Source organism: Oncorhynchus mykiss, chromosome 7 (assembly GCF_013265735.2).
Source record: "Oncorhynchus mykiss isolate Arlee chromosome 7, USDA_OmykA_1.1, whole genome shotgun sequence".
NCBI classification, from domain to species: domain Eukaryota; kingdom Metazoa; phylum Chordata; class Actinopteri; order Salmoniformes; family Salmonidae; genus Oncorhynchus; species Oncorhynchus mykiss.
The window spans coordinates 28,965,893-28,978,447 of NC_048571.1; the positions used below are offsets into that span (position 1 = coordinate 28,965,893).

The following is a 12,555-nucleotide window of genomic DNA, read 5'->3' on the forward strand; positions in this document are numbered from 1 at the left end:
AAACCGCATTTAAAATCCACAGTAAAAAATATAGTAAGTGAGGTTGTAGCCAATGCTATGACCAGAAGGGCGTCACCAGATGTTGAGCGTCAAGAACGCTCGGGCTGATGATGCTGTCTCGAAGACCAAAAAAGAGACCTTTAGGCTTGCGCCTAAAAAACGGAGGTTAACAGTTAAAAGAAACTCAGTTAGTCAAAGACTGGGTAAAGTGAGGAGGTCTGGACCATAAACGGTAAAAAGAATACTCGGAAGTATTTTCTAAAAGATCAAGCACCATGGCTGTTTTACACCGCATGTCCTCTGAAGCTATAAAAACAGAGCTCGATCTTTTCAAGGCCCCCTTAACCCAACATTCAATAAAGAGGTCCAGTTATGTGGAGATAGGCCCACTCTGTGCCATTACAGACAATGGTCCCATAGAGTTTTTCATACCAGGCCACGGTGACAACTATCTGGACCTCAACAACACCTTGGTGCATTTGCGTCTAAAAGTGACCAAAAGAGATGGTACTAATATTGCAAACGATGCCAAAGTGAGTCTCATTAATTACCCAGTGGCCACCATCTTCTCCCAAGTGGATGTAACTTTGGGTGAACGTCTAATCAGTCAAAGCAGTGCCACATACCCATATAGGGCCATCATGGATGGAGTGCTTACTCAACTACTCTGAAGACACTCTCAAGACACAATTCAGCGCCGGGCTGTTTAGCAAGGATACTGCAGGAGTCTCTATGGAATCGACAGACCCATCCACCGGTGCAAACAAAGGACTGGAGGCACGCGCTTGCTACTGTGCCGAATCTCGAGAGTTTCATCTGCTAGGCCCTATACACTCTGACATTTTCTTTCAAGAACGTTTACTCTTAAATGCGGTTGATTTAAGACTAAAATTAACCAGGGCCAAGGATGAGTTTTGCCTAATGTCTGCCCAGGACGGGGACTTTAGTTTAAAAGTGTTGGGAGCCACGCTTTTTATTAAAAAAGTGTCTGTATCTCCGGCAGTTCGTCTGGGTCACTCACAGGCTTTGATGAAAGGAAATGCCCTTTACCCTCTCCAAAGAATTACCATGAAAACCTTTAGCATACCTGTGGGCAGTAGAATCTGCAGTCAAGAAAACCTATTTCTAGGCCCTTTACCACGATACACGGTTATAGGTTTGGTTGATCACGCCTCTAATACGGGCAGCTTAAATAAAAACCCATTTAATTTTCAACACTTCAATGCAGAGTATGTAGTTCTGTGTCAGGACGGATGTCAGGTCCCTGCTAAGGCTTTCCAACCGCAATTTAATAACAACATATCTGTGCGAGAATTTTACAATCTATTCCTGGCTACCGGGAGGCATCTAAAATATCTCTCTTTACCTATTGACAGAAATTATTTTGCAGAGGGTTACACAATGTATGCTTTCAATTTATCACCTGATGATGACAGCTCAGGAAATCTTTCGGTGGTGTCCCAAGGTAACCTCAGGCTGGAAATGCGTTTCCGTACACCTTTAGCCTGTACCGTTAGCATGATTGTTTATGCATGCTCTGATTCAATCTTGGAAGTGAATACCCGAAGACAGGTTTTAGTGGATTATTATTAAGGATCGTTGAGCAAAGACATGAATACCCAAGAGTTGGAAGGGCTCATGAGCCGACTAAACACATGCCGGGTGAACATTGGCTAGCGGTGACATTAGAAGAGGAAGGAGGAAGAAAAATATCAACTTTTTTTGATTCCTACGGCTTTCCCCCCGGTTTTTCACATTTCCCCAAATCTATTAAAGATTTTTTTAACCAAAAACAGCTCAAAGATATACTACAGCATCAAACAGGTGCAAGATAACCTTTCCACTACATGCGGTCACCACTGTGTATTCTACCTATGCCAAAGAGCCCGGGGAGTTTCTTTTGAAGATGTTATGTCTCTTTATAAGGATGATTTAAGAAGTAATGACAACGTTGTAGCTTGTTTTGTTCAAAAATATCAAAAGTGCTCAAATGTGTCTCCTTTAAGACCATGTATTCAAGGTGTATGCTCACGTCAAAAACGTAAAATGTATTGAATTTAATCATAGTCATTCAAAAGTCATTCAAAAGTCTAACCACCCAGAGAGATCGGGATTAGGAAAAGGTCCGGAGGCGTTCAGGGGGGTAAATGAGTTATCATCATTCATTTCATAGGGAGGCGGGGTTGTTGGGGCATCTTTAGGGGTGCTGTATCTCGTTGAAGTTTTTTTTTTTTAAAGCGTGAATCTGTTGACGAAGCTTATAGTTGGGTACACCCGAGAGGGGAATGTTGAGGATGGTCAGGGCCTACTGAAGCCACCCTGGAGGTCTTCTGTCATCAGCAACCTTGTGGGCCGATGTGGTACTTTTAAGCAAGTCAAGCATATGTGAACCCCTGACAACAGAGCCCTGAAGGATAAACTCTCCTTTGTCGTTCCAAGTAGCGGCCCCATTTGAGTCTTTTATCTTGTTCATAATGTATCTAACATTTTTCCTGTTACGTGCCGGAACATGTCAAGTCATGCATTACTTTATCTTCAACAGGCATTTGATCTTCAGACGGTAAGCTCGCAGGTACAAGCATTACAGGGGCTTGGCTCTCGCTAGGCTCGTCATCTTTTAAAGGGTCCGGTAGGGAAATAGTTAATACGATTAATCCGATACGATTAAATCGTTCATACGATTAATCATTTCTAGGAGTTCGGCTGGAATCTGTGATAATATGCTTTCATCTATCGGTATTATGTCTGTTACCCCCGCCTCGTTCATACGATTAATACTTTCTAGGAGTTCTGGCAGTATCTGTGATAAGAGGCTTTCAACTGTCTCAACTTGTTCCTGGGGTTCTGCCATTTGGATAATTAAGGATGTGCGTTCTTGGGTATTTCTGGAATGATCCGTGTTACATATATGATTTTAGCGCCTGTATTTGCGTTTTTTAATCGGTTTGCTGTTTAACATGTGTGGAATTGTTCTATGCCAGAATGACAGATCGTCTCGGTACTGTCTCTCAAGTAAAACCCCCAGTCGTTTGTGTAGCAAAACCTTCCTCGATTTCAAAGCCCTGGAAAAGACTGTGAAAAACCTTGCTTGTTCTATTTCAGATCCGGATGTTGACGCCATAGAATTGTCGGGGTCTAGAAGGTTGGCCTCATCACAGAATAACCGGTCGTCAACCTCTGAAATGTCATGAAAAACAAGGATATCCTCCGCTTTGGTTGTTTCATTGGGAATGTTCGGTGAGCCGGAATCCCCCAGCTCTAGATGTTTATGTGGCCTTCTGTGCCGCTTTCGCAGGGGAGGATAGAAAATAATACATACAAAATAGGTTATTAAATATAAAAATATGTTAGATACAAAAAATGTCAAATACATTTCAGGTATAATACTATATATTAACAATACATAGTTAAAATACCTCGGCTTTTTTGGCGCTGGCTGTTCTGACGAATCGCAGAAACCGGGGGGGCGTGACTTTTTTCATCTAGTGTTCCCGATTCTGGGCTGGTCTCATGGGAGTCTGAAAAAACATTATTTGTCCTTGTTTTAACATATTCAAGCCTAAAAATGTATAAATAATAAAAGTATGTATAACTAATAATATATATATAATGACTTCATACCATGTCGATGGAGCGCCGGATCGTGAAGCCGAAAGTTCCCGGCACAGTAGTACCTTTCTGGAGGGGTTGATTCAGAGCAATGTACAAGAGCCTTCGTTATGCGTTGCTTGTTGGGGCCTGGAATGTGTAGCGAGTGGTTCCAGATCATTTAAACCTCTTAAAAGCTGCGTAAATGATGGGGACCCTAACAAACGTTAGATAATATTAACAGTTATACGAAATATATACACTTTAACTTATATGTGCATTTGGACTAAAATACATACCTAAAAAAATCGTTGTCCCCCATTTAAAACACAAATAACTCGTGTTTAATATTACAATAATATCACGATAATATTCAAACAAATCTTGAAATATATTTTTCACTTACTCACCTTCAGAAATATCCATTAGGAGGGATTCACAGACTATCTTTTTTATCTGTCCTGGACGCTAAATATTCTGGGGCTATTGGTCTGTGGGCTTGAAGCTAAAGCTGTGCTAACATAGTGTTAAAGTATGCTCCACTAGACTCGCTACGCGTTCGTGTCCCTAACTAGAGAAAGTACGGAATGAGTTTACAGGGCCGTGGTGGGCATTTTTTCGGGAGATATCGTGTATGCAACACCCTGTATATTTGGTTTAGAGAACAAAGGCAGTGAATTCAAACAACAGGAGTGGATGTCGGCAGATATCTGGACATGCTGTCTGCATGATAGTGCAAACCTTGGTTTCAAACGATCCCCTACAGAGAGAAAGGGCCTGTGCATTGTTGAACAAACACCCCTCCCCTTTTGTTTTTGAAACACACACTCCCACTGGCCCGTCACACGCACACACACGCACCCTGATTTTCCATAAGTCTTTTTTCTTCGCGACAGACCGGGGTGATGATGTAAAATACATTTTCCTATCGTTAAAGGGTGAGATACTGTTTTAAATTCCTTTTATTTAATTCCAAAATATTTAGTACAAACTTTTTTAAGACATGTTAGAATTAATTACCCAATTTTACTAATATTTAAACATGCATCAGGAGTGTTTTATGTAAAAACATTGGAGGCCTACAGTTGTACATCATTACAAACTTTAATAACCAGTAATGTTTATAACATACCATTGTAGGAAAGACTATAAAATAATACATTATTTTTTTAAGACATTGCATATCTCTGCGTGAGAGAGAAGACAGTTTCCCCTTTTGTTAAAGGGTGAGATACATTTTTAAAACCAATGATTTAATTCAAAATATTTAGTACATACATTTTAACACACGTTATAATTCAAAATGTTTATTATTTCTTACAGATAAAGGGGCTGGTTAGCCCTGACCATTATCCGTTTCCAATTCACCATCGCAAAGATGCTTGCCCACTCCATCAAAGCTCCGGACGTTTTCACTCCAGGGAAAGATCCTCCTTCTGGCTTGTGAGTCCTGTGTTTGTCTCAACGATAATCTCGGCCATCGCCGAAAATTGTTCACGATTTTGGAAAAGACTGTCCAGCTTATTCATAAGTGTTCTGAATATATGACAATCACGCCATTTAAAACTGAACACAGGCATAAAAAAGTTTACATCCTTGCATGCTTTGGAAAATACATACGAACTGGCAGATTTCGTCGCATTTGCACTATCAAATTGTTCACATGCTAAAATTGTCACTTTGGAGTCAGGGGTATACGCCATTGAAGCGATTCTTAGGGCCATCAGATCACTTCGTTCGCGGACCAGTTCTTCCAGCGCATATCCGGGTAAACTTGAAGCGCTCAAGGCCTGTTCAATTTGACACAGCGCGAGTCTTATCTTAAGCCATTCTCTCATCCTTAGCGCTGGAGAAAAACTACCGGGTTCTGCCCGATAAAGGGGTTTGGAGCCGCTGTCTGTGAATATCTTAACCGTAGATTCCTCAGGCTGGAATATGTAAGACATATATATGTCCCTCACTCGTACCCAAAACTCCTTTAAAACATTCTGGGGCCTCACGCAAAACATTCTCCAGGCTTTTGTCATTGGGTTCATGACATGGGCTGCATAGCACCCCGATAATTGGCCTAGGAGACATATGTTTGTTTACGTTAAATATTCTGGGCTTTATTTAAAAAATATTGTTTACTGTTCTGGGGTCACATGCCTTGTTCTGGACTTTATCTATAATGTGTCTGCCACAGCCATTACCCCGGACATCCCTGCTTCATAGATAGCAACCATAAGGGCAATAAAACAGGGGGTGTGGGGCCATACTCTTTCAAAAGTTCAAACACAGAACCCCCCAGTTCAACCAGGTCCCTAGACATCAATCAGCATGACAACTTCAAAGGAATAGATGCAATATAGATATAAAATAACACACCCTCTAACATGTGACAACAGGAACAGGATGTCCTGGCCAGATGCCCATATTTTGACACAGGGCCATAAATAAAAAATGTTGACCCGTGCCGTCTACTTTATTCTCTCTCACCATCTCACCTCATACTGTATTGGAGCAGCGGCAGCTGACTGCCCAGTTCAACGTTTCACCTCATACTGTATTGGAGCTGCAGCAGCTGACTGCCCGTTCAACATCAGTTCACCGTTTCACCTCATACTGTATTGGAGCAGCAGCTGACTTGATCGTTGATGCTAATCATCATGTTTTGAATCTGAGAGTAAATAGAGCCGACAACAACTCTAAAAATGAAGAGTTCAACTGGAGTTGTTTTCAGATCCTCTAGGGTACGTTCGTCTATACAGTGGGGCAAAAAAGTATTTAGTCAGCCACCAATTGTGCAAGTTCTCCCACTTAAAAAGATGAGAGAGGCCTGTAATTTTCATCATAGGTACACTTCAACTACAGTGGCTTGCGAAAGTATTCGGCCCACTTGAACTTTGCGACCTTTTGCCACATTTCAGGCTTCAAACATAAAGATATAAAACTGTATTTTTTTGTGAAGTATCAACAACAAGTGGGACACAATCATGAAGTGGAACGACATTTATTGGATATTTCAAACTTTTTTAACAAATCAAAAACTGAAAAATTGGGCGTGGAAAATTATTCAGCCCCTTTACTTTCAGTGCAGCAAACTCTCTCCAGAAGTTCAGTGAGGATCTCTGAATGATCCAATGTTGACCTAAATGACTAATGATGATAAATACAATCCACCTGTGTGTAATCAAGTCTCCGTATAAATGCACCTGCACTGTGATAGTCTCAGAGGTCCGTTAACAGCTGCAGAGAGCATCATGAAGAACAAGGAACACACCAGGCAGGTCCGAGATACTGTTGTGAAGAAGTTTAAAGCCGGATTTGGATACAAAAAGATTTCCCAAGCTTTAAACATCCCAAGGAGCACTGTTCAAGCGATAATATTGAAATGGAAGGAGTATCAGACCACTGCAAATCTACCAAGACCTGGCCGTCCCTCTAAACTTTCAGCTCATACAAGGAGAAGACTGATCAGAGATGCAGCCAAGAGGCCCATGATCACTCTGGATGAACTGCAGAGATCTACAGCTGAGGTGGGAGACTCTGTCCATAGGACAACGATCAGTCGTATATTGCACAAATCTGGGCTTTATGGAAGAGTGGCAAGAAGAAAGACATTTCTTAAAGATATCCATAAAAAGTGTTGTTTAAAGTTTGCCACAAGCCACCTGGGAGACACACCAAACATGTGGAAGAAGGTGCTCTGGTCAGATGAAACCAAAATCAAACTTTTTGGCAACAATGCAAAACGTTATGTTTGGCGTAAAAGCAACACAGCTGAACACACCATCCCCACTGTCAAACATGGTGGTGGCAGCATCATGCTTTGGGCCTGCTTTTCTTCAGCAGGTAAAGGGAAGATGGTTAAAATTGATGGGAAGATGGATGGAGCCAAATACAGGACCATTCTGGAAGAAAACCTGATGGAGTCTGCAAAAGACCTGAGACTGGGACGAAGATTTGTCTTCCAACAAGACAATGATCCAAAACATAAAGCAAAATGTACAATGGAATGGTTCAAAAATAAACATATCCAGGTGTTAGAATGGCCAAGTCAAAGTCCAGATCTGAATCCAATCGAGAATCTGTGGAAATTACTGAAAACTGCTGTTCACAAATGCTCTCCATCCAACCTCACTGAGCTCGAGCTGTTTTGCAAGGAGGAATGGGAAAAAAATTCAGTCTCTCGATGTGCAAAACTGATAGAGACATACCCCAAGCGACTTACAGCTGTAATCGCAGCAAAAGGTGGCGCTACAAAGTATTAACTTATGGGGGCTGAATAATTTTGCACGCCCAATTTTTCAGTTTTTGATTTGTTAAAAAAGTTTGAAATGTCCAATAAATGTCGTTCCACTTCATGATTGTGTCCCACTTGTTGTTGATTCTTCACAAAAAAATACAGTTTTATATCTTTATGTTTGAAGCCTGAAATGTGGCAAAAGGTCGCAAAGTTCAAGGGGGCCGAATACTTCCGCAAGGCACTGTATGATAGACAAAATGAGAAAAAAAATCCAGAAAATCACATTGTAGGAATTTTAATGAATTTATTTAATTTAAGTATTTGGTCACCTACAAACAAGCAAGATTTCTGGCTCTCACAGACCTGTAACTTATTCTTTAAGAGGCTCCTCTGTCCTCCACTCGTTACCTGTATTAATGGCACCTGTTTGAACTTGTTATCAGTATAAAAGACACCTGTCCACAACCTCAAACAGTCACACTCCAAACTCCACTATGGCCAAGACCAAAGAGCTGTCAAAGGACACCAGAAACAAAATTGTAGACCTGCACCAGGCTGGGAAGACTGAATCGCAGCTTGGTTTGAAGAAATCAACTGTGGGAGCAATTATTAGGAAATGGAAGACATACAAGACCACTGATAATCTCCCTCGATCTGGGGCTCTGAGAATGTCATATGTTCAGATGAAATCAAAATATAACTTTTTGGTAAAAACTCAACTCGTAGTGTTTGGAGGACAAAGAATGATGAGTTGCATCAAAAGAACACCTTACCTACTGTGAAGCATGGTGGTGGAAACATCATGCTTTGGGGCTGTTTTTCTGCAAAGGGACCAGGACGACTGATCCATGTAAAGGAAAGAATGAATGGGGCCATGTATTGTGAGATTTTGAGTTAAAACCTCCTTTCATCAGCAAGGGCATTGAAGATGAAATGTGGCTGGGTTTTTCAGCATGACAATGATCCCAAACACACGGCCCGGGCAACGAAGGAGTGGCTTCGTAAGAAGCATTTCAAGGTCCTGGAGTGGCCTAGCCAGTCTCCAGATCTCAACCCCATAGAAAATCTTTGAAAGTCCGTGTTGCCCAGCAAAACATCCAAAACATCACTGCTCTAGAGGAGATCTGCATGGAGGAATGGGCCAAAATACCAGCAACAGTGTGTGAAAACCTTGTGAAGACTTACAGAAAATGTTTGACCTCTGTCATTGCCAACAAAGGGTATATAACAAAGTATTGAGATAAACTTTTGTTATTGACCAAATACTTATTTTCCACCATAATTTGCAAATTAATTCATAAAAAATCCTATGTGATTTTCTAGATTTGTTTCCCTCATTTTGTCTGTCATAGTTGAAGTGTACCTATGATGAAAATTACAGGCCTCTCTCATCTTTTTAAGTGGGAGAACTTGCACAATTGGTGGCTGACTAAATACCCTTTTTGCCCCACTGTACATGATGTATTGTAACACCATGTAGGAGCAGTATAGACCTAGTCTGTTCATTATATACATCTACATGATGTATTGTTACGCCATGTAGGAGCAGTATAGATCTACAGTCGCTGGCTACATATTTAGAATTGACCTAATGAAATTACCTTAAATGTGCTGTAGTAAAAAAAATAAGATTCGCACTAATCAATCAACACATTCAGGTCTTTGTATGTCTCAATATAATAGTATTATTTAATTAAATCCATTTAAAATAATCTTTGTCTGAAAATGATCCTGCGTTTCCCCTCCAGTCAACACACCGCGACGTGTGTCTTTCAGGCGACGCTGCCAGTGTGACGTATAATCTAGTGGACGGTTCTTCAGAAACAGCTGGTCAACCACCTCGGTAGCTGGCTAGCCAACATAGCCGAAAGATTCAAGCTATTTACACGCTTTCGGTGTATATTAGCTACTGTGTTTTAGACACACTTCTGTCGTATCTACTTGTTAACCTATTTAATTTAATATTACGTTATTTTGTATTAGTCAGCTATAGTAGCTGGCTGGTTAAGTTAGCATTAGCCTAGTCGCTAATGCTAACTAACATCCCCGAACATGAGCACCCTAAACTACTCTCCTCCTGTTAAAGAAGAGGAGGTCTGCTGGACGGAGAAAGAAGCTCTGGGGCTGAACATTGTCGTGAAAGAGGAGAAGGAAGAGGAGGATGTTACAGTTAAACAAGAAGTAGAAGGTGAGGCTGTTACAGTGAAAGAAGAAGGGGAGGATGTCTCAGTGAAAGAAGAGGAAGACGCGTTCAGAGTGAAAGAGGAGGAGGATGTTACAGTGAAAGAAGAGGATGCAGTTTTTGAAGTGGGAGGAGAGGAGACAGGTCAGAGTAACACCAGTAAATACTAATATTTGTACACAAACGTGGTTTTGAAGCAGCAATGGTTTTTGTTTTGCATACATTTTAAAGTGAAAAATCAGAGTCTTGTGTCCATTACTGTTGAATTGCCCAGCTCCTAACTATACTGAACAAAAATATAAATGCAACAATTTCAAAGATTTTACTGATTTACAGTTCATAGAAGTCAATTGAAATAAATAAATTAGGCCCCAATCTAATGATTAAATAACTGGGCAGGTGCGCTGCCATAGGCCCACCCACTGGGGAGCCAGGCCCAGCCAATCGGAATGAGTTTTTCCCCACAAAAGGGCATTATTACAGACAGAAATACTCTTCAGCACATTACCACATGACTTCTTACTTACATTCCTTGTTTTACAAACATTGCCAAGCTGCTTATTCGTTTTCTTGTTGTTGTGTTTTTTGGTGTAATCAGTCATGGCAAAAAAATATTTGGGCTGGTAAAAAAAATCTGTGGTATGTATATTCTTTCATCTGCCTGCTACAGTGGCTGGTATATTCTTTCATCTGCCTACCACACTGGCTGGTGGACCAAAATCAAACTAAAACAAGACTTAGAAGACATTTGTCAAAGTTTGTAAAAACATTGAACATTCACTACATTGACTGTCTGACTTTGTTGTTCACACAGGAGAGAGATGTGACCATCGTGGATCCTCTGGGGAGCCTCAACAACATCATGATGCTGACGAGGCAGAGAAGAGTCTCTCCAGATCAGAACACCTCAAGAAACACCATCAGAGACCCACAGGAAGGAAACCTCACTGCTGCTCTGACTGTGGGAAACATTGCAAATCTTCATCAAAACTAAAAATACACCAGCGAGTACACACAGGAGAGAAGCCTTATAGCTGTGATCAGTGTGGCAAGAGTTTTACTCAATCAAGTAGCCTGGTATCACACAAGAGAACACACACAGGAGAGAAGCCTTATAGCTGTGATCAGTGTGGCAAGAGTTTTACTCAATCAAGTAGCCTGGTATCACACCAGAGAACACACACAGGAGAGCAGCCATATAGCTGTGATCATTGTGGCAAGGGTTTTACTCTGTCAACCAACCTGGTATCACACCAGAGAATACACACAGGACATCAGCCATATAGCTGTGATGTATGTGCAGATAGTTTTACTACGTCAAGCCAGCTGGTAGTACACCAGCGAGTACACACAGGAGAGAAACCTTATAGCTGTAATCAGTGTGGGAAGAGTTTTACTCAGTCAAACAGCCTGAAATCACACCAGAGAACACACACGGGAGAGAAACCTTATAGCTGTGATCAATGTGACAAAAGATACTCTCATTCAAGTAGTCTGATTAAACATCAGAAAATACATGCAGGAGATCCACAGAGTGTGGAATGATCTGCAACACCAGACCTGGGTAGTAGAACACAGAGTGTGGAATGACCTCCAACAACAGATTGATACAGTTGAAGTCGGAGGTTTACATACACCTTAGCCAAATACATTTAAACTCAGTGTTTCACAATTCCTGACATTTAATCATAGTAAAAATTACCTGTCTTAGGTCAGTTAGGATCACCACTTTATTTTAATGTGAAATGTCAGATTAATAGTAGAGAGAATTATTTAGTTCAGCTTTTTATTTCTTTCATCAGATTCCCAGTGGGTCAGAAGTTTACATACACTCAATTAGTATTTGGTAGCATTGCCTTTAAATTGTTTAACTTGGGTCAAACGTTTCGGGTAGCCTTCGACAAGCTTCCCACAATAAGTTTTGGCCCATTCCTCCTGACAGAGCTGGTGTAACTGGGTCAGGTTCATAGGTCTCCTTGCTCAAACACACATTTGAATTTATTTCACCTTTATTTAACCAGGTAGGCTAGTTGAGAACAAGTTCTCATTTGCAACTGCGACCTGGCCAAGATATAAGCAATTCGACACATACAACAACACATGGAATAAACAAAACATACAGTTAATAATACAGTAGAACAAAAGAAAACAAGTCTATATACTGTGAGTGCAAATGAGGTAAGATAAGGGAGTTAAGGCAATAAATAGGCCATGGTAGCAAAGTAATTACAATTGAGCAATTAAACACTGGAATGGTAGATGTGCAGAAGATGAATGTGCAAGTAGAGATACTGGGGTGCAAAAGAGCAAGATAAATAAATAAATGCTGTATGGTGATGAGGTAGATAGATGGGCTGTTTACAGATGGGCTATGTACAGGTGCAGTGATCTGTGAGCTGCTCTTTACACATTTTCTACGGGATTGAGGTCAGGGCTTTGTGATGACCACTCCAATACCTTGACTTTGTTGTCCTTAAGCAAATTTTGCCACAACTTTGGATGTATGCTTGGGGTCACTGTCCTTTTGGAAGACCCATTTGCGACCAAGCTTTAACTT

At 40.9% G+C, this 12,555-nt stretch overlaps 1 protein-coding gene across 1 annotated transcript; it reads left to right on the forward strand.

Moving 5' to 3' along the window:
* Positions 1 to 9,590: 9,590 nt before the first annotated feature.
* Positions 9,591 to 11,721, forward strand: LOC118965279 (zinc finger protein 239-like). Its single transcript, XM_036983136.1, has 2 exons — positions 9,591 to 10,142; positions 10,813 to 11,721. Exons 1-2 carry the CDS (start codon positions 9,869 to 9,871, stop codon positions 11,541 to 11,543), a joined length of 1,005 nt encoding a protein of 334 aa, XP_036839031.1. The 5' UTR covers positions 9,591 to 9,868; the 3' UTR covers positions 11,544 to 11,721.
* The last annotated feature ends 834 nt before the right edge of the window (positions 11,722 to 12,555 follow it).

What these genes read in the sequence shown, in the direction of transcription:
- LOC118965279 (XM_036983136.1), top strand. Translation starts at nt 9,869, where the DNA reads ATGAGCACCCTAAACTACTCTCCTCCTGTTAAAGAAGAGGAGGTCTGC. An exon ending in AGTGGGAGGAGAGGAGACAG is followed by an intron (nt 10,143 to 10,812) that starts GTCAGAGTAACA and finishes TTGTTCACACAG; the next exon opens with GAGAGAGATGTGACCATCGT.